Source organism: Mixophyes fleayi, chromosome 1, assembly GCF_038048845.1.
Source record: "Mixophyes fleayi isolate aMixFle1 chromosome 1, aMixFle1.hap1, whole genome shotgun sequence".
NCBI classification, from domain to species: domain Eukaryota; kingdom Metazoa; phylum Chordata; class Amphibia; order Anura; family Limnodynastidae; genus Mixophyes; species Mixophyes fleayi.
Genome location: NC_134402.1, coordinates 268,113,523 through 268,138,953, shown reverse-complemented (window position 1 = coordinate 268,138,953; position 25,431 = coordinate 268,113,523). Strand labels below are relative to the sequence as shown.

Below are 25,431 nucleotides of genomic sequence, written 5' to 3'. Positions count from 1 at the left end.
TCTGCATCCACTCCTGGCAATTATCTGATCTGCATTTTGTAACTGTGTTATTTAGGATATATTTTATATGACATATGCATCATATTAGTTACTCCTCTCAGACTTTATTACTTTTGCCTTGTCATTTTCCAGGTAAAGACAATGACAGATGAATGTTCGCACAAGAAGGCATCAGTTGACTCATTAAAACAGAGGCTTAGTGTAGTTACTAAAGAAAAAGTGCATTATGAACAAATGTATTACAAAATAAAGGAAGAACTGGAGAAACAGGTATATTGCATGATTTTGTCATATTTAAAGAGGACGTAAACATGGATAATAGTTTTGATCTGTTGTAGATAGAAGGAAAAGATTATAGAACTATTGTAAGTCATTATTAGCCCATTATCACTATCGTAGGCATTAAAAATGCTTTACAGTTTTAGCTTTTATGTACACATTTTCAATTTTAGTAATTGAGCTGCATATTTCTGTGTCACTCATTTTGACACATTAAAATAAGATCAGTCCTTAAAAGTAAGTAGCAATATTGCTACATATTTTCTTTTTAAAACTGCAGAAAAATGTTAATTTTTAAATGGTTCTAAAAGATGCTTCATATCGGCATTTGACACAATCGCTTTGAATTTTGGAATGACAAGAGAAATGTGCACCACTTTGGTAGACTTTTGGATAATTCATGCAAACTCATTGATCAAAATCTAAAAAATCAAAAAATGTGCCTAGAATTCAGGATTGTTATTGTTGGTTTTTGTTTTGTTGTGTTTTTTACATGCAGTCATTGATAGATTGATTCACTGATTGGTGTGAGGTCTGAGATTAAGAAACTGATAATAAGAGAGTTTCTGAAAGGTAAATTAATGTAAGTTTGTAAGCTAAACAAAACAATGCATATAAACTTATATCTTGCAGGATGTAAAAGTCAAAAACTTGGAAAGTAAAATGACTGAAGCTGAACGTGCCATGTCCGGACTGGAAATGACAGCTACACAACAACTCCACAACTTAGCAATGCAAAGTGAGCAAGCATTGGAAGTGGTACAGAATAAGCTTTTACATGGCAATAGGAGGATGGAAGAGTTTGTCACATTTGTAAAGGTATAACATTTATGTGCCTTAATCCATCACCTCATTTTTAGTTAATAAGCTACTTTGTAATGATTGATGCTTTCACACTTTGCCAGAAGTTTGAATATTTGAAATCAAATTAGTTGATTTTAACCAATGCTATATTGTATCAGTACTTCTACGTGGTTTTCTTTTTCCATATAATTGAAATAAATTAATGTACAAGAATTGAAGACCTCAAATACTATTACATTTTCCGCAAAGAATCTGCATGTTCTACTGTTTAGGTATGGTGCGTGATGCAGAAAGTGTGTATGTAAAAGACATTAGTTTTCTGGGATCCTTATGACCTAATAAGGAGTTAGAGGACATCTCACTTATACAGTGGAGGCAGCCATTTTGCGGGCTAAATTATGAGTTTGTATCTTATTATGTCACTAGGAACCAGTACCTCATAAATATGTCAGGCTTCATGAATATTAGTAAAGCTCTGTCTCAGTGATGTCATTGGTTCCTAGCAAATTAGTATGGTGCACACAAAACTAGTGCCTTCTCTGTGTGTAGATGTTACAATATTTCTGTTTTTTTCATTTCCAAATGTTAATGGATCATAAGGGTCTTTATTTTTTTATAAAGAAGTTTATTTGTGCTTCTATGAGACAATTCTTCTGCCCTAATTCTCTGATTGACTTGGGATTTGTGCAGCTGCAATGGACCCTCAAGCTCTAACAAGCAGAGACCTCTTTTCTCGTGTTTTTCCTCTTTGTGTTTTTCCTGTCTACATTATCCTCTCCACCTGCACACCCATGTCAGGCACCTTCTGTCTGCTCTCTTTGTCTCCACCTACAGCTTCTCTGGTCCTGTATGTTATGCCCATGTCCCTGGGCACAGGCTTGCTTCACACTGTTTTGTCCCTATCCCTCCTCTGCGTTCCCTCCCCTCTGTGCTATGCAGCTCATTACTGTTTGTTCATAGTGTGATTTGTAGTTGTTATGCTCTACTGTGTAACTCGTTGCTGTTTGTTCATTGTGTGATTTGCTGTGGTTGTTTTTTTCTATCCCCATTACTGAGCTGCGGACCTTTTGTGGCTCCTTGTAAATAAATGATTATAATATGAAAGGCTGTAACACATTTATGGCAATTGAATTAAATGTAGGCTTGTCAGAAATAAGATGCACTGATATCAACAAGGGTCATAGTAGACATATGTTTTACAAGTTAACCCGTGCATGATACTCATGCATTCTAGTCAAATCAAGCTACTTAAGGTCTTAAAAAGGTTCTTGTCATGCATTTGGGCCTAGCCCAGGCTTCCTCAGGGGAAGAGCGTTACTTCCCGACGCAAGCGCCCTTTTTAATGTGTGTTCATGAGGTAAAATTACCTCACGAAAATGAGTTTGACCCCTCAACTCGTAAATTTAGCCTTTACTACCCCTCCCACAGGGGGAAGGGGGGATGATGGAAGTTAACTGACTTTACTATTCTATTTTTTTTGTCAAATAATGTCAGTATACCAAATTTCAGGTCAATTGGATGAGTCCTTTCTGAGAAAATAGTTTTTTCCACACACACTAACACACGCCGCTAGGCTTTTACTTTTATATATTAGATAATGCTAAGAATTTAGTAGGTCAGTGTATAACTCCACCCAGCAGGTGGCGCTGCAGCTTGTTTTTGGGGGTTTTTTCACACACAGACTAACACACGCCGCTAGGCTTATATATATTAGATTATGGAGAACATGATCTGGTATTAATAGTAGCTAATGTTATTGAAGATAATACTAGGTAACATTTTTAATTCTAAAGTTTTTAATTCTACATACATGTCCTGCTGTACCAGAAATCTATTTTTAACTGCCTGCTGACCAGCCGCTCTCCATCATTGTGGGTGCATGCTCCTATACTCGCACCCAGTACCTGTGTTTGTGCTGTCACTTGAAAGCTGCATTCAAATGACATTGGCCAGGGACAAAAATGATATGGTCCGAGAGAGGTGCTGGATACTTTGTGTTATTGTTAAAGAAGTATAAATGGAGAATAATCTGATATTTTTCCCCATCTTTTTCCCACCCATCCTGCATTAACCATTGTCTGTTTTTATTTGTGGAGTGAGGTGTAGATGATATTACGGGTATTAGCAAATTAAAGTATTTATAGTTATCTAATGTTAAGGCAGCATTATACAGATACTTTGTTTGTAAGAACAAAAGGTTTAAATTGTATATACTTTTAGTGTGTCAGTTGTTTTTTTTGTTTTGTTTTTTAGCTGTTATATGTTAATTATATAGGTATTGACAGCTTTTAACTTTTCAGTAGTATTTTTAGAGGGTATGTACACCTGTCAGCCACAACATTAACACATTCTGTAGGTCCCCCTCGTGCTGCCAAAACAGCTCTGACCAATGGAGACATGGACTCCACAAGACTCTGAAGGTGTCCAGTGGTATCTGACACCAAGACGTTAGCAGCAGATCCTTTAAGTCCTGTACGTTGTGAGGTGGGGTCTCAATGACTTGTTTTCCAGCACATTCCACAGATGCTTGATCAGATTGAGATCTCGGGAATTTTAAGGGAAAACCTTGAACTCTTTGTCATGTTCCCCAAACCATTCCTGAACAATTTTTGCATTGTGGCTGGGCCACTGCCATCAGGGAACACCATTGCCATGAAGGGTTGTATTTGGTCTGCAACAATATTTTGGTAGGTGGTACAAGTCAAAGTAACATGCACAGGAATGCCAGGACTCAAGGTTTCCCAGCAGAACATTGTCCAGAGCATCATACTGCCTCTGCCGGCTTGCTTTCTTCTCATAGTGCATCTTGGTGCCATCTCTTCCCCAGGTAAGCAACGCCCATGCACCCAGCCGTCTGCATGATGTAAAACAGAATGTGATTAATCAGACCAGGCCACCTTCTTTCATTGCTCCATGGTCCAGTTGTGGCGCTCACATGCCTATTGTAGGCACTTTTGGCGGAGGACAAGGGTCAGCATGGGCACTCCGACTAGTCTTTGGCTATGTAGCCGCATATTCAGCAATCTGCGATGCACAGTGTGATCTTAGATACATAAAAGTTTACTAGAATTAGTATAGATTTAGTGTGTCCACAAGTTTGCTAGCAATTATATATGTTGAATATATGTGGAAAAAAAGGGAATTGTGTTGGTTGGGTTCATTAGTTTTCAGTTACTGTATTGTTGAAGACAGTAATACCTAACTGTTGGCCGTGACTCTGACCGAGCAATCACCAGACACGAGAAGAGGACGTTTATAGGCAGCAGTGAGGCACATACTACCATCATTGTGGTACTAGGGACAGAGCAGTTTAGTGCAAGAGCTTGTAGTGGGGTACACAACCAAGAGGACCAAACATCCAGCAGTACTGTGCAGTATGCCCCAATTTGACATAATCCTGTGTGGTAGCTCCGTAATACGCAATCCCTAATTTCTAGTTTTAGGGGGTCTAGTTTTATATGCGGTGGCAGCTTGGGGGTGTTTCTGATATCTGACATTTCCATGTGTCCTATTATACTAATCCCATAGGTCGTAAAGTCAGTACTGAGTCAGAGATTAAAACATTGTTGGGACCCACCTTTAATATGTGCATCACTAAGAAATGAGCTCCTATTGGTCCATAAATCCAATTTACCATTGCTGTGATGCAATGCATTTTATGAGACCTTTTATCATGTATATTTGTATTCATTTTTGTACATCAGAAGGTCATTCCACAACACTCCCCACTATACAAAGCAGCCCATAGCTAAAATAAATACAAAACTAATAAACAACCAAACATAAAAAAGGCTTTGCAATGCATTGTGGAAATTTTTCTCACCTTTCTTTATGACCTCTACAACATGCACAATCAGCAAGCAATTCATACTCGTGTGGTATCCTTGTACCCAGCAGTATGTATCTAAATGCATGTTGGGGTGTGTTTCTCCAGATGCCCATGCTCTGTACAATGCTCTGCTTGTTTTTACAAAATGAAGCACTTAGGTGGTGGTGGGGGGATTGCATGTTTTTTTGTATTTTGCTGCACAATCCAATCTATACTAGCAAAAAAAGTAGTAAAACCTTGTCACTATAGCCCTAAATAAATTTCTTAAGGGGTTCTAGTTTTATGTGGTATCCTCGTAGACAGCAGAATAGCTGAATCATGTTGAGATGTATTTCTCCAGCTGTCCATACTGTGTTCTAAAATGCACTATAAATTGTACTTGGTTTAAATCATCAATCCATGATTAAGGGCATCTTAAAAACATGACCTGTGTGTGGATTATCCAGGACTCGCATTGGGAAACATTGGTGGTTTAGTTTTATATGTGGTGTCAGCTTGGGGTGTTTGTAATATTCTGGCATTTCCATATGTTGCCAGAAAATCCAGCTCTTGATTATTTCTCTCTGGAACCAAAATGTGCTCCACTGTTTGTGCGCCCTGACATGCATACATGTTATCCCCACACATTGGTGAAGTAGCAGATGAAGTTTTGATGGTTTTTTTTAGTAGCTGTGTGTTACAAATATACTGCTAAAGTGAAGCATTAAGAAACGAAAATGTTTATTTTAATGCCAAACCAATGAATAACAGAACAAAACTACTGTTGAGTGTCAAAAATCTTCATATACCCCTGAATGGGCACATTGGGGTCAGGATTTCTATTTGGAGTCATCTTAGGGTGTTTCTTGTGTTGTGGCACTTTAGAGCCTAAGCTGTGACATCAGGGAAATCAGCTAAAGAAAAATTGCCATCTGGAAGCTAAAGTGTGTCCCATGGTTACTAGGCCCTTAAGTGTCCAGTCGGCAAATAAAGCACACAGATGTGGTATCCCTGTACACATATGATGTTACAGAACATGTGCTGGGGTGTTTGTCCAGTTGCATATATATCATGATAGAATAGAAAGCACTAATTTTTCTTGCATAAACGTCCTATACAATTGAGCAGAAAAGCAGCATTTGCAAATGTTCACTATATCCATAGATTAATACTTGGGATGTCTACAGTTTTATATGGATTGGCACAATTGACCTTTTGCAGGTCAAAAATCTCAAATTACAAAGCAGAGCTCTGCCTGCTGTAGCATCACTAGCCTTTCTCATATGTATGAATCTATGAATCTACATACTGTACATTTGTTACCTTGAGTACTTAATACCCAATATCACAAGTCCGGCTTTGACTTTGAACATAGATATAGAAGCACTGCCCTGGTAATGGCTGCTTTCTCTACAATAATACAGGCATTTGGACATCTGTATTTTAAACATGAATAAATATTTTCTTTCATGTATGTTATCCAGCTTACAAATGCAATGATTTTCAAATACTGTATACTTATGTCAAAAGGTGGTTTTAATTGCTCTTTAAGGGGGCCAATAACAGTTAATTGTGTGCAGTCACATCGAGAGACAACTATCAGATTTGACTGTCAACCCGAATGAGAGTCAAGATCACTGCTGGCGATGCTGTGGCCTGTTCAGTAAAGGATAAATACACACACAGAGACTAATTTACCTACATGACCCATAAGAATCTAATAGTCTTTGAATAGACTATTGGGTTCATTTGGAACACATATGCTACAGTGTTGGCCAGTTACCTAATCTCACAGCATATATAACCAGCATTAGTAGCTACTCCTTATATTTTGGCTTTAGGTTTTCTATGCTGCACCTGTAAATGGCTAAATCCAATACTCTAAAAAGTGTTAACCACTCCACTAGTGTTTATTTATGCAATACATGTTTTTAGCTTAGTGGATGGAGGATTTAACCTCCTCCGTTGTCTTACAGTTCCATTATGGAAACAGTGCAGATGTGCCAGTATTGTTGTAAGAGGCAAAATATTTAATTGCACAAAGAAATGTTGAACTTGCACCAAGTAAAACAAATAAACAATGAGTATAAAGATCTCCATCAAATAGAACACACTTGATAACCATGTCAGATCACCTTGCCCTGATGCATTCAGACAAAGTTGTGTCTGCCAGGGCCAGCGTTTTAAAGTATCTATGCCATTAGTGTACTGTATTTGAAAAGTCACTTAACACAAGGCAATATGCCCAGTAGTTATTTTATTATAAAGTGAGAGTGGACATCTAGTAGCTAGGGTGATCCATCTTGCAGCCAGAGAAGATATGCATCCATTGAGACCTAAAGAAATTGACATCATGAGTTAGCTCAGCTCTTACTCAAATCACCATAAGCAACTGTAAAATAAAAATCTGACTATAAAAATATATTTTTATGTTGGTATATAGTTCTGTATCTACCATATTGTCCTTGGAAAAACGGACTGAAATATATATTTCATGCAAGTATTTCCAGGAGAAATATGTAGTTTTACTATCTAATTTGCAATTATGTTTTCCTTTATTCATTGTTTTAATCAGGTCAAAGTTTGATTGTCCTGCCTGATGTATTATGATGGGTCCCTGCAATGACATTTCTCTAGCTGGGAGGCCGCATATCTATTTGACTGACTTTTTCACTTCTTGCTCACTCCTACTACTTCTTGTCATCCCACTCTTTAGTTGAATAGATCACTGACATATTACAGCAAGGTTAATAGAGAGGGTTAGACAGGATTATTAGCATAGAAAATATTAGATGCATAAATGCAAACTGGCATGTTAATCAGTACATGCCCTTGAGTGCAAAGTGTTAGCTCGTGAATAATTGCAGTGAGCACTAATTTACAATATGGATTCCAACCCAGCAACTCTTCTAAATCATAGCTCAGAGCCTCAAACATACACTATCAAACTTTTTTTGTGGGGGTTGTTTGTGGGAGGGGGCAATTTCAAATAGTTCTGTTGGCCACAAAGGAATTTAGATATCCGCTATCAGTCCACTGTGCTTTGATGAAATTTAGACACTTTCTCTGTAATAAAAAGAACATTTGTGTAATTTATAGGAGATAAGGGCATGTCTCCTTCTGTCATATAAAATATTTTATCTTGCTTTGTTAGACATGACAGAGCCACTCATCTATGCTGCATTATCACCAGCATTATTCAACATGACATCTTACGGGCCCTGGAGATGTCTCACATTTTCCTTTATCAGTAAGCTGTGACTATCCACCTCGGTGCCCTGAAACAAGCAAATTCTTTAGTGCTCAGCAGTGATTTATACTCAGAAGGCACTGTTTGCATTCTACAGCCATCGCGTTCATTTATATTATTACCTGCTGCACACAAAAATGGTTGCACAGCTGTGATGTGTTGTACAGTGGTTTGGATAGAGCCAACTCAACCAAAGTCAGGTAGTGCTAAAAGCTGCTGTTCTTTCATTTGTATTTGTTGTTTTACATCCCCCTGCACTTCAGGTAGTGCTGAACTACTTTCTCCATGATGCTGAACTGAAATCTAGCTGAGAATCATGAGGGATGCAATTCAGCAGCAACTAGTTTTCCAAGAGAGTCCATTCCTGCTCTGATTCATTACCTTCCTTCAATAAAGCATGACTACAACTTCTGTTACTAACATGCATTTTGGGGCATATTCAATTGTTGGCGTTACTGCCTAAAGTAACGCGGCGCGCGCACTATTACCGTCATTATGGTAATAGTGCGCGTAAATACTGGTATTACGGTACATTTCACGCTGGATTTCAGCTCAGGGAGCTGTGGGCTGAAATCCGGCTTAGTATTACCGTAATAACGGTAACACTTTTTCCGCGGTGGAAACCGCCAACAATTGAATATGCCCCTTAGTGATTTAAGGTTGGGGAGACATCATTAGGTATGTTCTACCTCCTCATAGTTACCCCACTTTTGAGAGATGTCTGATAAATGCATGTAACATAGCTGCATGGCTTCCCCCTTTATAGGACAGGTAACATGGTCCTACTTGCACTTTCTACTAGTAAACAAATTCAATAAAAGTTTATGAAAGTTGCAAATTTTCTTTTTTCCTGCTATATTGAATGAAAGCTATTTTTAAGTAATTGTATTGTTTCATGTTTTTTTTCCTGTTATTTCTTTAATGTTGTCTTTTCCAGACATTTTATAAGTTTGTACAGACTTTACACAGTATAATGGAATAATATTTGATCCTCCATATATCTCTGAATTCCTGCAATTAAAGCATGCCTCCAGCAGACCATTAGCTGATGGATGCATCTCTACTTATAAAAAATACACTTTTACCTTAATGGTATCTATGGTATTGGTTTGTAATAAATGAATTAACTATTTTAATAAAAAATAATTTACATTTTACATAGTTAATTTTCCTGTTTAATTTTTAAGGTTAATTTTACTGTTCTATGAATCACTGACACCTGATGGTGCGTTATACATATGTGAGCTGCTTCTCCTACTACATATTGTGTCACCCAAGTGTGCTGCTCCTCATTTCTGTCCCCTATACTTTTCTCACCACCTTTTTATATATTCTCCTGTTATTCCTGACAACATTCCAAATGTGGCCAATTCAGCCAATGTCCCCATGCACACACTGCCAGACTACTTCACTGATCCATACCACAAGTTGAGAGTAGCCCCACTCGCAGTTAAACTCCACCCATAGACTCAATTAATCTATTAAGCTGCCCATGGCACACATTGCATTTATACACTTTACACATTCAACACTACCGTGTACATTTATTTCCTGTATAAATCCTTTGCTTGGGTCTTTACTTTTTTGATCTCACGGGTTCTGTTCAATATCAATTGGAACATATGCTGATATTCTCTTTTAATGATGGGACTACAAGTAGAACATCATCATGTCTGTGCTCTGCCATTATTTTGAAAGCAAAAAGCCAGTGTCACCTTTATGAGGCAGAGATGACACTTTTATTGCGGAACACACACAGATGATGGTTAAGAATAGATATTGGTGATAAATTAACTTAATCTCTATCGGAATTACTTTGCAGCTGGGATTTAGGCAAATTGAATCAGAAACCTGAACAATGCAGTGAATATCTATTAGACTGTAAACAGAATAATACACTCTGTGGATTTTAATGAATGAGGCCAGTAGCAGAACACTCACTGTTCACGTTTGGCATATGGTTACTGATGCGAGCACCCAGAGAAGCACATAATATACAGTGAATTTCTTAATAGGTGGAAGCTTAATTATTTAACTGCTCCAGTAGAGGTAGTCTGTCCTACGGAAGCAAGCTTAATTTACCTAATGACACATCTTTTAACAAACAGCAAAAATCTAAATGTCACTTAAAGTCTTGTTAAAATGTTAAAGTATAGCCTATATGTTGCCATCATAAAGCCATATCCCATGTAAATTGGTCAATCTGTACAGAGGACTTGGATAAACTTGTTTTAGTTATACATAAGCTTCAATGTACAGTACACTGATGTTTCATATTGGATTTACTTACTTGATATTCATCTGTAGGATTTTCTTTCCCCTTTCGATGCCCCATGCCAATAGTATCAATTTTCTTATATATTCATATGTTAAAAATAATTCTCTTTCTCTAGAAGCATAGTGCGGTATAGTGCTGCACTTTCTGTGCACAGCTTCAAAGTTTTCTTGGGAAATTTTCACATATAGGGATATTGGTGCATGTGCCCTTGTTATATGCTCAGTAAATATAAAACTGAGGTCTGTAATAATATGAGATGTTACACTAAATTCAGAGCATGCAGTTATTTGCCTACTGCTTCTAACCCAGAGTCCCCTTCACATCTATAAGTTATTACTAAATTCACTTTTTCATAAATGTTATGACAGTAGTAAGAACGATAGGCAGCTTTTTTATTTTTTAAAAAAAATCAGAAACGCTGGCAAAGGTTTCTGATCCACCAATGACATTACACAATGAAGTTCCCTTCCAGTTTGTAATTCTTTTTGTGATGTGTGTTACATGTTATTTTCCTTCTGGTTTTTATGTCTGCTAAAAATTACAGACTACTGTCAGCGAAGACAAACTAAGTATGGTTAATGACTATGGAGCAAAATTTAGCAACTGCTTGTAGCTCTTCGATAAGAAACCTTTTTTTTCCAGCAAGCATGAAATGTATGTGTGATATCCTAAATTGTAACAACACTGTCTGCTTGTGTGTTTAGCAGTGGAAATAATTGTTTGTTTTTGTTTTCATTTAAAAGAGTTTATCTAAAGAGCTTCAGGTGGATGTTTGTGAAATGAGAATCCACATTAGACAAGCCAGAATACTGAAGGAATCCGCTAGTGGTCCATCCAAACAGTCTGTGCACAGAGCCCAGTCATTGGCAGCTTCCATCCTCAACATCTCACACTCTGACCTCAATGACATATTGGAAGCTCCAGATGAAGAGGTGCGTAATCAAATTGTGACAGTCTTGTGTATAATGTTAGTGTTCTGATTTTTCAATCCAGTATATACAGCAGTTTTCCAATTTAATTGCAAGCATAGCTGTGACAGGATTGACTTACTTTCCCACCCTGTGAGGGGTTTACAGATTGTTTGATGTTTCGCTCACAGTGTGTAACTTGTCAATACTGACCACTCTTAATACTGCGAACCAACACCTCTAGCTGTGGAAGAATAGTCACTGCCAGCACCAGGCTACTTCACTGGAACCTATTGCTTCTAGGTGGTGTGTGTATCTACTGCAGAACCTCTAAGCTGGTTACTCAGGCTGTATCCTACAGACTGCTTGCTTTGGCTTAGCACTGCAGATGTGTTGACACAAGATGCTGGGCTCAATACAGGAGACTCATAGGGGCATATTCAATTGTCCGAGTTTCCCGCGGTTCACGACACAGATGACAAATTCCATCAGATCTGGACACCCTGGCTTTACCTTTAACTCTAATCAATTCCCCTTGCATCTACAGTATTTCATATTGCATCTACCCCCTGCACTATGTCCGGACCCTCCTCATCCCATCGCATGGGTTGAGCTCTCACATACCTTTTCTGAGGTTTTGTCCTTTATCTTTGTCCTCCATTTCCCTCCCCAAACCCCCACCCTTCCTCCTCCTTCCTCCCCCCCCCCCTACACACCCTCCTTCCCCTTCCCATACATTAAAAAAGCAACACTTCCGTCTAAACTACTTTTCCTCCTGGGGTCTAGCTAAAATCTACTTTAGAAAACTGGACACCTGATTCTCGATGAAATTCCACCTACAGTCTTTTTGACAGCATTTTGCTCCATGTGACTCCCAGAAGGCCACATATCTCCTGGATTCATTAGAGTGCATGTGGCTTTATCAAAAAGGGCTCTGTCGCTGCTGCTCTCTTATCCATACCTGGGGACAAGAGCATAGCAAACTTAACTCCGCTAGTCCCCATCTTGCTCCTTCAGGGTTCATATGAACCTTGCCTGTAGCTACTAGAAGACTAAATGGCCTCCTGTATTCCGGAACTCGGGACCGCAGTGATTTTGGGAAACCTCTACTGGCCCAATGGGTCACCAGAGGCGGGAAATCCTACAGTACCACCTCTCTTGTGTTTCCATAAGTTCATTAGCTTTCACTGTACCACTAGGTTAAGTGCATTTTTATACTCCAAATGCCATAACACTATTTCCTGCAGCTGTGCGAAATGGGGTCAGGGGAGCCCGCCAGAATAAGGATCTGTAAGTTGTTGGCATAAAATAAATTGTGTAAATATTCTGGAGTGTTGTAAAAAGCAAGGGACACATATAGGATTTGAGGACAAATACAAAGTTGTGATCTTGTAGGAAAGAAAAACTCCCTACCACCCCTAACTGTCACCTTCCATAGCATCTTTACATACAAAATCAAACAACGTTGTTTTCACTGTTTGTATATAGTTAATGCAAAGGAAAGATAGATGGCTCATCACTTTACTGAGTAAAGGTCTCATAACCTTTATGTAGGCTGGGTAATACTGGACTAGGTCCATATAGCCATTTCACGCTTTTATGGAAGATACACTGATATTGATTGTTCCTTATTATTAGCAAAATAAGCATGTGTAATGTATCCATGGAGCACTCTGGTCACTTTTGATGCAAGGTGTTTTAAATGCAATGTGATTTTTTTTTTATTCTGTGTCCATAATGCTTCCATAAACCTGTCATAAATTATTGTCTCCTTTCCTCCCATTAGGAAATAGCAAATGAGAAGCGGTCAGTAGAATATGATAAAGAATGGATGAACCACATAATGAAGCTTCTTGAAGGACAGGTATTGGGAAAATTCCTTTGTGTATTTCTTAGTTCAAGACTTTTACATAGTAAATATTTTACAGGAAATAAATCAAATAAAGCCTTGTGACACAATTTCTGAAAATGAGTTTTAAGAATAAAATATTTTAAGTGTCTTTTTGTTGTTTTTTGGCAATTATGTTTAGAAACAAACATTATTTATATATATAAATATATATATATATATATATATATATATATATATATATACACATATATATATACACATTACAGTGTCCACCATTTGGCGTGTATGCTGAAATTCTTGCACACAAAACGGCTGTAAATTAGTAAGCAAAATAATAACCAGTTTTTTTTACTAGTTATTGTATTATCCACTACACAAAGTATGCTGTACATCCTGATTACTTTAGTGTGGGGTGTTTTGGAGAAAGATGTTTTTAAGTTCCACAAATAGAATGAGGCTCCTTTAATACTAGCACATTTGGGGGTATATTTACTATAATTTCTGGCGCCTTAAATGCATTGTCTTCAAACGGCAATGTTATTAATGACACCCGATGAGCTTTGTCTTTAATAAAAGTGCCCTTTTAAAAAATGCCTTCAAAGCCCCGGGAATCGGCGGTTTTGCGGATCCACCACATAGTAATTATACCCCTTGGTCTCCTCTGGTACAGATACTAAATAGGATAGCAGTGCAGCAAAACACCATGTGAATATCATTTAACAAATCTGTGAACTGCAGATTAATAGAAATTGTCATATTAATAATGGTAAATCTCTGTATTTTATCAAGGTTGATGCAGAGTTGTTTTGGTTAACTAACTTGGAACCACCACTGCTCATACCACACAGTGGTTCAGTACGTCTGCAGTGAAGCTTCTCAGCACATAGGTCTGAAGTTGTCAGCAAGCAGCCATTACAGCAGCCATGTCCATATCTAAACTTGATCACTGATTTGAACTTGTTTAATTATTGTTATCGACACATGTCATGCAGACGGATATATGTGAGTTTCAGTAAAGCCAGGCAGTGAAAAAAGAGAGGTCATGCATCAGGCTAAAGTAGACTAATCACAATATCTTGTTTTAATAGACTTAAAACAGAAGTTTGCTGAATTTAAGACAAAATCTTTTTTTGTTTTTTGTTTTTCGATGTTTATTTTTTTTTAATAATTTTTTTTTAGCGATTATATTACATTTTCGTCTTGTTTCAGCTGTGCCCTCTTCCAATTAGATTGTAAGCTCTCATGAACAGGGTCCTCCATACCCTTTGTTTTCATGTCTGCATTTATTTTGTCAAAATTATATGTCCCTGATTTATGTATGTACCGTTTTTCCTACTGTACAGCGCTGTGGAGCATTGTGGCGCCTTACAAATCTACGCTAATAATAATAGTTGGGTGTAATGTAGCCAACATTTGTTTGTTTAATCATAATCGGAAGTTGTAGGGAAATGAGTAACCTTGATATGTTTCTTTGCGACCCTTAAACACTTCTGGCAACAAGTGTGACGTTTGGTTACAAAACACATATTGCAAATGGTTTGCAACCGATGTTGGATTTTATTTTTCTGTGCATAGTAAAATAATTGTCCAGCTGCTTCAAATTGGTTCACTTTAAAGCAGATACTTACCTAAAAGGATGATGATGTAGCCAATCCAAGAAGTCAAAGCTCTTTTCAATGTAAGTTTGGTTACTGGGAACCATTATTCAGAAAAATAGCTACAATAAGGCTATGTGCACAATGGTCACAAATCTCACATAGAGATCATTGATCTCGATGGAGACAAGCCAGTGCAATGCACACAGGTGTCTTCCCATAGCAGATGACATACCTTTCAGACACCAGTATTTTCCCTAATAGTCTGGGGCCCCAGCGCTAGATGTACGGTCTCCCTACTTTTTCATTATTTATTTTTCCTGGTGGCAGCAACATAAACATTAGTATCATCTGAGTGGATGCTTCTTTAACTAAAGGCCAATATCTGTGAACAAACCAGTCTCTTCAATGAGGCCAATTATTCAAATGTTACAAAAAAATGTTTTATATTCCAAATTATACCCCAGGGAAAATCGTTTTTAATTTGATTAATTGCACCAAAGTAATGTGCTTATTTTATAGAAATAATTTCATACCTGTAGTATTAAGATCTGTAGGACAAATCTGTAATTTCAGTATAGAACTGCTGGCCTGCAGTGGGTTAACAAAATAGAATAAAGGGGAAAGGCATGCAGAATTCTTACAAATTGACTAATTTAATTATCTGCCTGACGTACATGCTGTCTTGTACGAAAACATGGATCTATTCTTTTCTCCCTCTAAGGGGAAGATTTTTCTTTAAAGTCAGTAGTTGATGGGGACACCTGAAGAGTTCATGGGTTTCAGTGACCTTTTACTATGGACCTGCTTCCAGTCAATTCATGTTTTCCTCACAGTCAGACAGCTGTTTATTACTGTGTCTTCCCGCACTCTCTGCAATATTTTCTACTGAGACCTCGAGCAGCTTGTTAGTGGGAACTAAATATTGATTTGGCATCCTGTCGATGCAGAAAGAATGAAAAAATTTCCACCAGAGGCCCCTCAAACATTTTCATATCGACATTTTCTGGGCAGAGTGGAAAGCTGCATAGAGAATGACAAGGCCGAGACTAGTTGAAATCCCGGAGGGTTCAGTTGAGACTGCTGCTGTGACCTGTGTGATACTTTTTCTTCCCTTTCAAGTATCTCTCTTTCTGCACACATCTAGTCAGCTGGGAGGATCCCCTCTTGCAAGTGATCAAGGGCAGTTTATTGGCAGGTGAGAGCCCTGCTTCTCAAGTCATAGATTTGCTTTTGTTTTGACATCATTTACAAGAATTCTTGAAACTTTTCTTCTTTTTCATGTAAGTTTTCTTTGCCTGTGAAATAATCCCACATATTGTGAAATCCATTGAAATATTTGATATGTATCCATGAAACATGCGGCTTTTGAGATGGGGAAAATGAGGTAGCAGATGCCATGCACCGATTATAAATCATTATTTCTACAAGGTGTAGAGCAACTAGTTTATATTATGTAATCCTTGTACTTTGCTTATTGCTATTTAGTGTACATTTGCCCTTTCCGTATATATGATCAGCGTTTCCATTGTAGAACCATGTTATTCTGTTTAGCTCAGTTAAACTCACTGTGCAGCATAGGGCTATTCATATGTCTATCAGTTTTACTAGCATGTCAACCCTGGTGCAGTGTTGGTTTAACGCTACACTTTTTACACATTGTTTCCTCTATTTATAATGCCCATTAAACAAATGTATAGATCTGCATATTTGCATTCTTGATTCTTGTATTGAAAAATGACGATTAATAACATTGTATCTGTCCATTTAAATATCTTTTTCTAGACAAACAAATGTAGTTTGCAATACTATTTTGTCAGGATGACATATCGCCATCATAACTGAACATATTCAGCAGCTTAATGTAACTATCACCGGACAACTATCGGTATACAAATTCTCCCGTGGCTTTAAAAAAAAAAAAAGCTTAAGGTATTCATTAATATTTTAAAATTAATTTGCAATATACTTCATGGAAATTCTATTAAACTAATATTAGTTTCAAGTAAGAAATCACAACATATAATATATGAAATGTGCCAGTTTTAGCACCTCCACAGTGCAAATAATAATCCCCCTTCCATTTAAGATTGCTCCGCCAATATTAGTACAAATGTTCCTCCTGGAGTGGAATATACATTCTCTGAAGATGGGTGCATTACTCTGGATTGTATACCTCTGCTAATGATGAGCGTGAGAATATTGGTTGTTTTACTTGCCCATTTAATGCTGCTATGTAAAATATAGTGTCTTTCTGAGCGAGGTCTATGGAACATAATTGTCCAGTAGTATTGATTTAATTGCCTGCGTTTATTTGTGGACTCCTAATTATTGACTGGAGGTAAATTTAATAGAGCAGTCTTTATGAACACTAGGAAATCACTGCTGTTGCTGTTTAACATAATGAACTGCATCATATCCCTTTAGATCATTTTCAAGCTAATTTTATTCCTCTGTGACAGAACAATAATGTTTTAAAGATACTTAATTTTTTTTTTTTTTTTACTATCCAGTCTTATAGTTTAGGGCGAAATAAAGAAATAGGGAGTGGGAAGTTCCCTTTTACTAATCAGTAATTGCTCTTTACAGTTTAACTGCAGGGAGTCTGCAACCTTCAGTGAACCATTAGTTCTTTTATTGTTGCCTTCCATTAAGATTTATTTTGGGGATCACACAGTACTTAAAATGTGAACTCTTTAATTGAAGAGGTTTATTTCTCCTTTAATTAGTATTTTTTTATATATATATTTTTTTTTTACATTTGTTTTATGTATTGAGCTTGCCATATACACATCGCACCCTTAATATTCATAATGTGCATTGCAGAATGCAGCTAGATTGAAACACTAGCGAGTAGTTATCAGACAGCACAGCAGCGAGAGTAGCTCTTCTCCCACTAGTGTAGGTTAACCATTGCCTGTATGATAACTAATATGGAAGTGTTCCTGTGTTAGGTTACATTACATAATATATTTTGGATTTCTGACATTTCTGCCTACCACAGTAACCACTGTAGTATGAGTTCATCTTTTCCACATTGAACTTCTTTCTCACATCTGTACAGATGTGTTTATTTACAGAGGCATTGTACAAATATGTAATTGAAAGGCAAACAAAACAATGTTAACCTAAGCCTAATAAGCAAATAGATATTACCTGTTTGCAATCAGTTTGCTGCATTCATTTTCAGGGTGTAATGACAGCTTAGAACTGTATTCAAACACCTGGTTGGTTCTTAAAATATTAAAAGAAAAACTGAAAACATTGTATTAGCATATATAAATACATATTATGTAGTCCTTACACATTATCTAATTGATTTGACATGTTAATCCAATGTCAGAAAATATACAGAGAAACGGCTAGTGCTGATTTTCAGCATTCAAAGTTTGGTTCTTGGGTTTAGGAAATATAGTCAGTTGCAATGGAAAGCAGAAACACATTTTCTGAATGCAATTTCAAATCAAAATATGACCAAGGCATTTATTTTCCACTTCCTTATAAGAATCACTGAAAAACATTTTAAGAAAGCTTTTTGTTTCATTTATTTTGTCTCCTTGTACTTGACAGTACATTTAAAATAAATAGTTTGGATGAATTAGTACTTGAATCAAATCTCCACAGTTTATCCCAGCTATGTATGAACGTATATATTACATATCTCAAGCTCACTTGTTAGGTCCATTATATATAATTATACTTTTACTATTCAGGCTCAAAGATTATATTTAATTTAACACACAGTTATGTGCATATGTAAGGTAACCTAGTCAAGTAGTATTCTGAATATCACTGCATGCAGCGTAAAAGCCATCACATTTCTGCAAATGCTAGTGCAGGATAACTATTACTTTAGTTTCTGATTTTAATAAGGCATATGCAAAAGTTTGTATTTTCTGCCAGTTGATTCATTACTTGAAGGAGGTTGTCTGGAACAAATGAAGTTGATTGACTTGTTAGCCCTTCATTTATATAAAGAATATAGGGGTGCAACAGATATACAGAGAATCATTTACAAAGCTGCAAAAAGTATAAAATAAAAATTGAAGATGGAAATGGGCATGTTGTAAAAAAGTAAAGGTTTGGTTTACTGTCCCTTTTGTATCACAATGAATTTCACCTGATTTTTCCCTAAAATACTATTTAAGCCATATTTATGGGTTTCATAAATAATGAATGTAAGCAGACATCATGACTGTCCTTGTTTCCATTTGTCTACATTTTTTATTGGATTAATTTTTGTGCTCCTATAAATGCACTTTCTGTTGGACAATGTGGACTGATAATGTAAAAAGGGCCCTATTGAAAGAATAGACCAAAGCCTGATCTTCGTTACCTCTAAAGACATAGGGCCTGATTCATTAAGGACATTTAAGCAAAAGTAAGTACCAAGTAAAGCAAAACCATGTTGCATTGGAGGGGGAGGTAAATATAAAATGTAATGGCAGATTTACAGTTGGGGTAGGTCATGTCCTAGATCAACTTTAAATTTCAGTGTAAAAATAAAGCTATCAAGTATTTGTGTGCTACATGAAAAGAATAGACATTATTTCCTTATGTGCAAAATAATAAGCTAAATTTCACCCTTTGCATTTCCACATGGTTTTGTCCAGAAAATTTGAGTAATAAAACTGACCTTAATGAATCAGGCCCATAATCATCATCTTGGAGGGGGGGGGGGATGTTTCTATGTGGCTCCCCGCTAAAGCAGTAACAACCCAATTAAATATGACGACCCACAACAGTAAATGCATGTGGATGATGAGCGAGGTACTTTCCGGTGAATAACCTGCATTCATCAAGGAACATTCTGATACATCAAGCTTCTCATGAAAATGTTGCATTTCCGCCTTTGCGACATGCTAAGCAATGTGCTTACTCCATATAAAAAAGTGCAGACATGAGCACATGATGTTGCAAAATAGAATTTGTGCTGCAATTTTATCACTGACAACTTTTCTTCTTTTTTTTTTTTTTTTTGTCTTCTCAGGTTGTGATTTTGTCCACTTTCAACAACCAAAGCAACTATTTGTGTACTGTATTTTACTACTATTAAGCATGTGAATGTTATAAAAAAAAACTCATTCTAACCATACAACTGCCAGTAATATTGTTGATATATGGAAGTTCAATGGAACTGTTGAAGTTAGGGCACGATCTGGGAAACCAAAAAAGAAAATCAGTAATAGAACTGGTGAAAGTTAAGCTGCCACTAGAATATTTTGTTGATAGTACAACTTTGCTTTCACAACTGTTACCTCCACTGGAGAGTAATGAGAAGCAAAACTTTCTGTAACCTTTTGAAACTTAGTGATTTGGAAAGATGAAATAAAAATCTGCCAATGTAACTACATTCATTTTATAACTTTACATTATTAATGACAAAAATTAAAATCCTATATGTCCTATATTATATAGCATGTCCATCTCTGTCTCTCTCAGCGCCCAACTACTGAGCAGCACCATATCAAATTGCTTATATCCATATGTAGATGCGTGCCTAGCCTTTTGAATATCGTACATGCACTGATTGTTATTTTTGTTAAGCTTTAAATATGTGAGTCAGGACCTTACAGAGAACAACTCGGTTACCCCATTAGCCTTGTGCAGGCTTGGCTAATCTGTGGTACTCCAGGTGTTGTGAAACTACAAGTCCCAGCATACCCTTCCAGCAATAAGTCGCTATATATTGGCAAAGCATGCTGGGGCTTGTAGTTTCACAACACCTGGAGTGCCACAGGATAGCCAAGCCTGCCCTAGTGTCACCTTTGTTTTTGTCCACTGCCTTGCTGCTCAGTCTCTCAGTTGCCTCTACCTTTGAAATATTGCTAGAATACATACTTTTCTTACCCAAAATCCAAATAAAACTGGTATCCATTCAGTCATATTATGCCTCAATGACTGCAACCTCCTTCTTTCTGGTCCGTTCCTCACCCATCTGTCCCTGTTTCAATCTGTCCTAAATGCCATAGCAATACTGATGTTCCCCTCTCACCGCTCCACATTCATTGCACCACTCTGCAAATCCCTATGCTGGCTCACCTTGTTCTCAAAACCTCAAGTACTCAACAACACCTTCCCTTCATACATCTCAAACTTGAAACGCTCTCAGAAAACCTACCTCTTTGCTAGTGCCTACTTTATTCCCACTTGTACTTCTCACGCTAGTACACCCTCGCTGCTTTCAATGTTGCTGCTGATTTCCCACTAGATTGTAAGCTCTCGTGAGAAGAGGCCCCTCTAGCCGTTGTTTCCACATTTGCACCTATTTTGCCTACCTGGCATATTCTGTTTCCCTCCATCCGGCACTGTGGAACACTGTGTCTCCTTATAATTCAACAACAATAATTATTTATATATATATGTATGTGTATGTAATATGTGTGTGTGTGCATATATATATATATATATATATATATATATATATAATTATGTGTGTGGGTATATATATATGTATGTATATATATATATATATATATATATATATATATATATATATATATATATATATGACACAGATTTAGTGATATTATGACTTGTTTGTAAAATAAGCAGTGTGGCTGTGCAGGTTACTGTCACCTTATTATCTGCTTTGATATTTTAATTGATTCACTTCAGGATTGCAGCAACTGGGAAAGAAAACATTTCTGAAATGCAGAAACAAATGTAATCATTTTAAAGTCTATAAACAGCAAAAGGGAAATGTCTGCTATGTAGGTACCTTGTATTTACTCAATAGGGGTAGCTAGAGTAATATAAGTGAAATATAGTGCTTTCGCAAATTGTATGGTAACAATTTACTACCCTTATTAATACAAGTACAACGTCGCTATATAAGTATAATATGTGAGATGAAGGATGTATCTCTCCATGATACTATGTCAAAATATGTTTTGCTCCTGCATGAAACATGTAAATATATCAAAGCTGTTCTAGTATTTAGAAATGGATTTACATCAGTTTACTGTAGAAAAGTTTAGCAATGGAAACACTGTTACAGTTACATACTAAAAGTCCTGAGCATATAAAACATACATTTTATCATGCGTGTTCAATTCCATCTAAACTGCACTAAGTCAAATCGCAGATTCACTTAAAATTATCCACTACCACCACCTTCTGGTAAACTGATTCAATAGCATTTAAGTTATTTTAAAGACCTATTTAGATTGAATTGCTAAGAAAACTGTAAGTAAAGTGTTAATATTTACAATTTGTTTTAGTTCCTGAATTTACAAGTGGTATCCTTAGATACAGTATATAGTAACTATAATTTCTAAACTGATCTATGTGCGTTCTATCATTTATAATGTAATTTTGAAACAAATGTACATCTCCTTATGTGGAACAAGCATGAGTGATGAGTTTGCATATGTATGATTCTAACATGTTGGCATGGATACAGGGTCTTTTCTTCCATAAGGAAAGTTGAGAATCTACTCTCAGGCAGCACTGTTAAAGGGGTGTCAGACATAATGTTTCCACCTAGCATCCCACCGCCTTCTGTCTGTCCAATAGTCAGCCCCTCCTGAAACATTAAAGTGTCACACCAATCACCTGTGCTTTTTTCTACAGCCATTAGGCTAGCAGCAAGGTGACTGAAAGCATAAGTAGCGAACATACATAAAGGAAAGTTACCATCTGCTCACACTATCAGTTACCACCGTGATAGAACAATGACTACAGGAGGAATTAATTAATGTCACCATAACACTGCACTCCTCCTGTAATCTTGGGGGGGAATTTAGTAGCATTAGCTGAAGAAACACCCTGTTTTAAATGTTTTTACATGGTCTGGCTGCTACGTGTCGCCACTGCGGAAACTAGTCTCTTCCTTCTGGGGGCCGCGTCCCGGCTGCTTTCTTGTCTGCAGCTGAGACGCAGATGTCAGTTCCGGTTTCGGTGTCCTGGCTCTTACCCGGGCAAGAGCCGAGATGCTTTCTCTCTCATGGCTGCTGCCCAGCTAATCTGACAGCCAGGCGCATGGGCGCCTCAATAAGTTGATTAATTGGCTGGAGAAGGCTGATTGTGCCTTCTGTGTACCACCTCTATTGATAGGCTAACCCATGTATTTAAGGCAGGCAGGAATTAGTCTCCCTGCCGATTATAGCGTTAGTGTGGCTCACAGTTTACTGACTTGCTCCTTTGGAAACCTTGCTGTCCTAAGATTTGCTTACCTGTTGGGACCTCATGGCTTGTTTACCAGACTCTGTTTGTACGCCTGTGCCCCTTGACATCTGCCTATTTTAGATTTCACTGTTTGCTACCTGCCCCCCGACCTTTAGCTTGCTCTTAGACTTTCCGGCTTGCTACGGACCCATGACCTTTGGCCTGTCTACAGTTCCTGCCTCCAATATTCCGGTTTCCTACTACCTGCGCTACGGCTAAATTGATAAACTTCTACTACCTTAGAGTTTAATTCCTGGGGGCATCCGAGTACCGCCAAATGATTCTAGTTCTATGGGAAATGCGGCTGTTAAAGGTGAAGACCTCTTTGGCTCGGTTTTAAAAGTTTATCTATTATCCGTGGTCCAAATAAAACTGGCACAATAACATTTTGTGCAATATGTGCCTCTCCTGTCTGTCCCCTTTTATTGTCGTATGTTTAGCTGGTAGCTCTATCAAACGCAAACGAGAAGAATCAGTGTAGTAGCTTAGAAAGAGAACTTACTAAATATAAGTAGAAATATTTTATGTATTTATTTAGCTTACTAATTTGTGTGACACAATATTAAGAACCCTTATTATTGTTGGATGTTCTAAGTGACCAGTGCTGGTTTTCTTTGGTGATGATAGGTTCAATTAAATCACTCCTAAATGTTGTAGTATTAGTGTGTCAGGAAAGAGCACTGGTGGTTCTCTGATGTTTAGTGGTTAAGAAAGAACTTTCATCATTTGTTTCAGAAATGTGATGCTGCTATCAGGATATTACATTGTATTTGCATAATGAAAAAAAGCAACTTACCACAATTAAGCAGTTTATTGTCGACTGTAGCGAGCAGCCTTCTATAGCAAGATTTATTTATATAGCGCCAGCTTACTCCACAGCGTTTTTCAATTGGAAACAAACACAGTAATCACAGACAGAATCACACGCTTACCATCTGCACACTTACAGTCTACAGGATCATACTTTGACAGTTTGTTCTGAGAGCAATTAAAGCATCTCTTTTTTTGTAACTGCCCTATAGATGATTGGATCATCATATTGACCATTTGATTGAAGATGTATGTCTGCACTGCTAGTATTGCAAATTACATCATTAAAATGATCACCAAACCATGACTTTTTCAATACAGCGTTTATCTGTATTCATTTTACTTTTGCACTTCATTTTTAAGATAAAGCACAATATTAGTTGTTCTAACCAGGATGACCAGTGTAGAATTGATGAGAAGAAATCATGTTGACAAGTTGCAAGAACAAACAGGGATTTAATACTTTGAGTAGAGTTATTGAATGCATCTAAGCTTAAGCACAAGCCAAATTCAATAGTCCCTTTTTTTTCTGCTCTCTATGTTACAGCTCCCCTTTGCATCTTACCTAATGGAGGCTGTCAGGAGCAAACTCTGTGAGAAAAAGAGACTGGTAGAAGAATATGTTGCGCTGAAGGCCAGAGATTCCAGTTGAATGATATGTGGCTCCAAGTGACCTATGTAAAATAATAACTCATCCTGTAACATACAAAGCAAATGATTTAAATTTCTGCTACGTTTAATGAACCTGACCCCCATTATGGACATTATGTTGTGATTCTTTAAAATCCACAGAATCCTTTTTTTTCAATGTTCTGATTTTACACTTTATATGTCTGTTTGATGATGTATTTATATTGAGTATTTATTATGTTTTTTACTTATTCTTATGTGCAATGAACTAATAAACAATTACAACATAAATGCATTCTTTGTATTTTTTGTTTGTAAAACCAATGACTTGATGTTACTGTCTGTTGCTGGGAACTGACTGGGCTTACTTTGCCACCGTTCCTTTATGTTATCCCAAATGCGCCATCTTGCCGCAGTAGGAGGGGCTTACAATGCCACCACTGATCTCCTTCTATGGCACGTTTCTTCTGGGTAACTGATGCTGCTAGTGTACCTCGTTGCTGGTGTACCCAGGCTGGTACTCCTGACCTCTTACTATAGATCAGGGTTGCTGTGGATGGAGCATCATCATCATTTATTTATATAGCGCCACTAATTCCACAGCGCTGTACAGAGAACTCATTCACACCAGTCCCTACCCCATTGGAGCTTACAGTCTAAATTCCCTAATATAGACACACACTCACACACAGACAGACAGAGAGGGAGACAGACAGACAGAGAAGGAAAGAATAGGGTCAATTTTTGATAGCAGCCAATTAACATACCAGTATGTTTTTTTTGGAGTGTGGGAGGAAACCGAAGCACCCGGAGGAAACCCACGCAAACACTGGGAGAACATACAAACTCTACACAGATAAGGCCATGGTCGGGAATCAAACTCATGACCCCAGTGTTGTGAGGCAGAAGTGCTAACCACTAGGCCACTGTGCTGCCCCCCCTGGTCTATCACACTAACCATGACTGCATGGGTAGCAGGCAGAGCGCTGGTACTGGAAAAGCTTAGGTCCAAACCTCCCACAGCCGTAGAACGAATCAGATTTAGGGT

At 37.4% G+C, this 25,431-nt stretch overlaps 1 protein-coding gene across 1 annotated transcript in view; it reads left to right on the top strand.

Moving 5' to 3' along the window:
* Nucleotides 1-24,660, top strand: part of CNTLN (centlein) — a 185,564-nt gene extending 160,904 nt beyond the window's left edge. Inside the window, exons 23-27 of the mRNA XM_075210868.1 lie at nt 133-270; nt 913-1,098; nt 11,163-11,351; nt 13,114-13,191; nt 24,301-24,660. Of these exons, the coding sequence (XP_075066969.1) occupies nt 133-270; nt 913-1,098; nt 11,163-11,351; nt 13,114-13,191; nt 24,301-24,405 (696 nt within the window). The 3' untranslated portion in view covers nt 24,406-24,660. The remainder of the gene's footprint in view (nt 1-132; nt 271-912; nt 1,099-11,162; nt 11,352-13,113; nt 13,192-24,300) is intronic.
* The last annotated feature ends 771 nt before the right edge of the window (nt 24,661-25,431 follow it).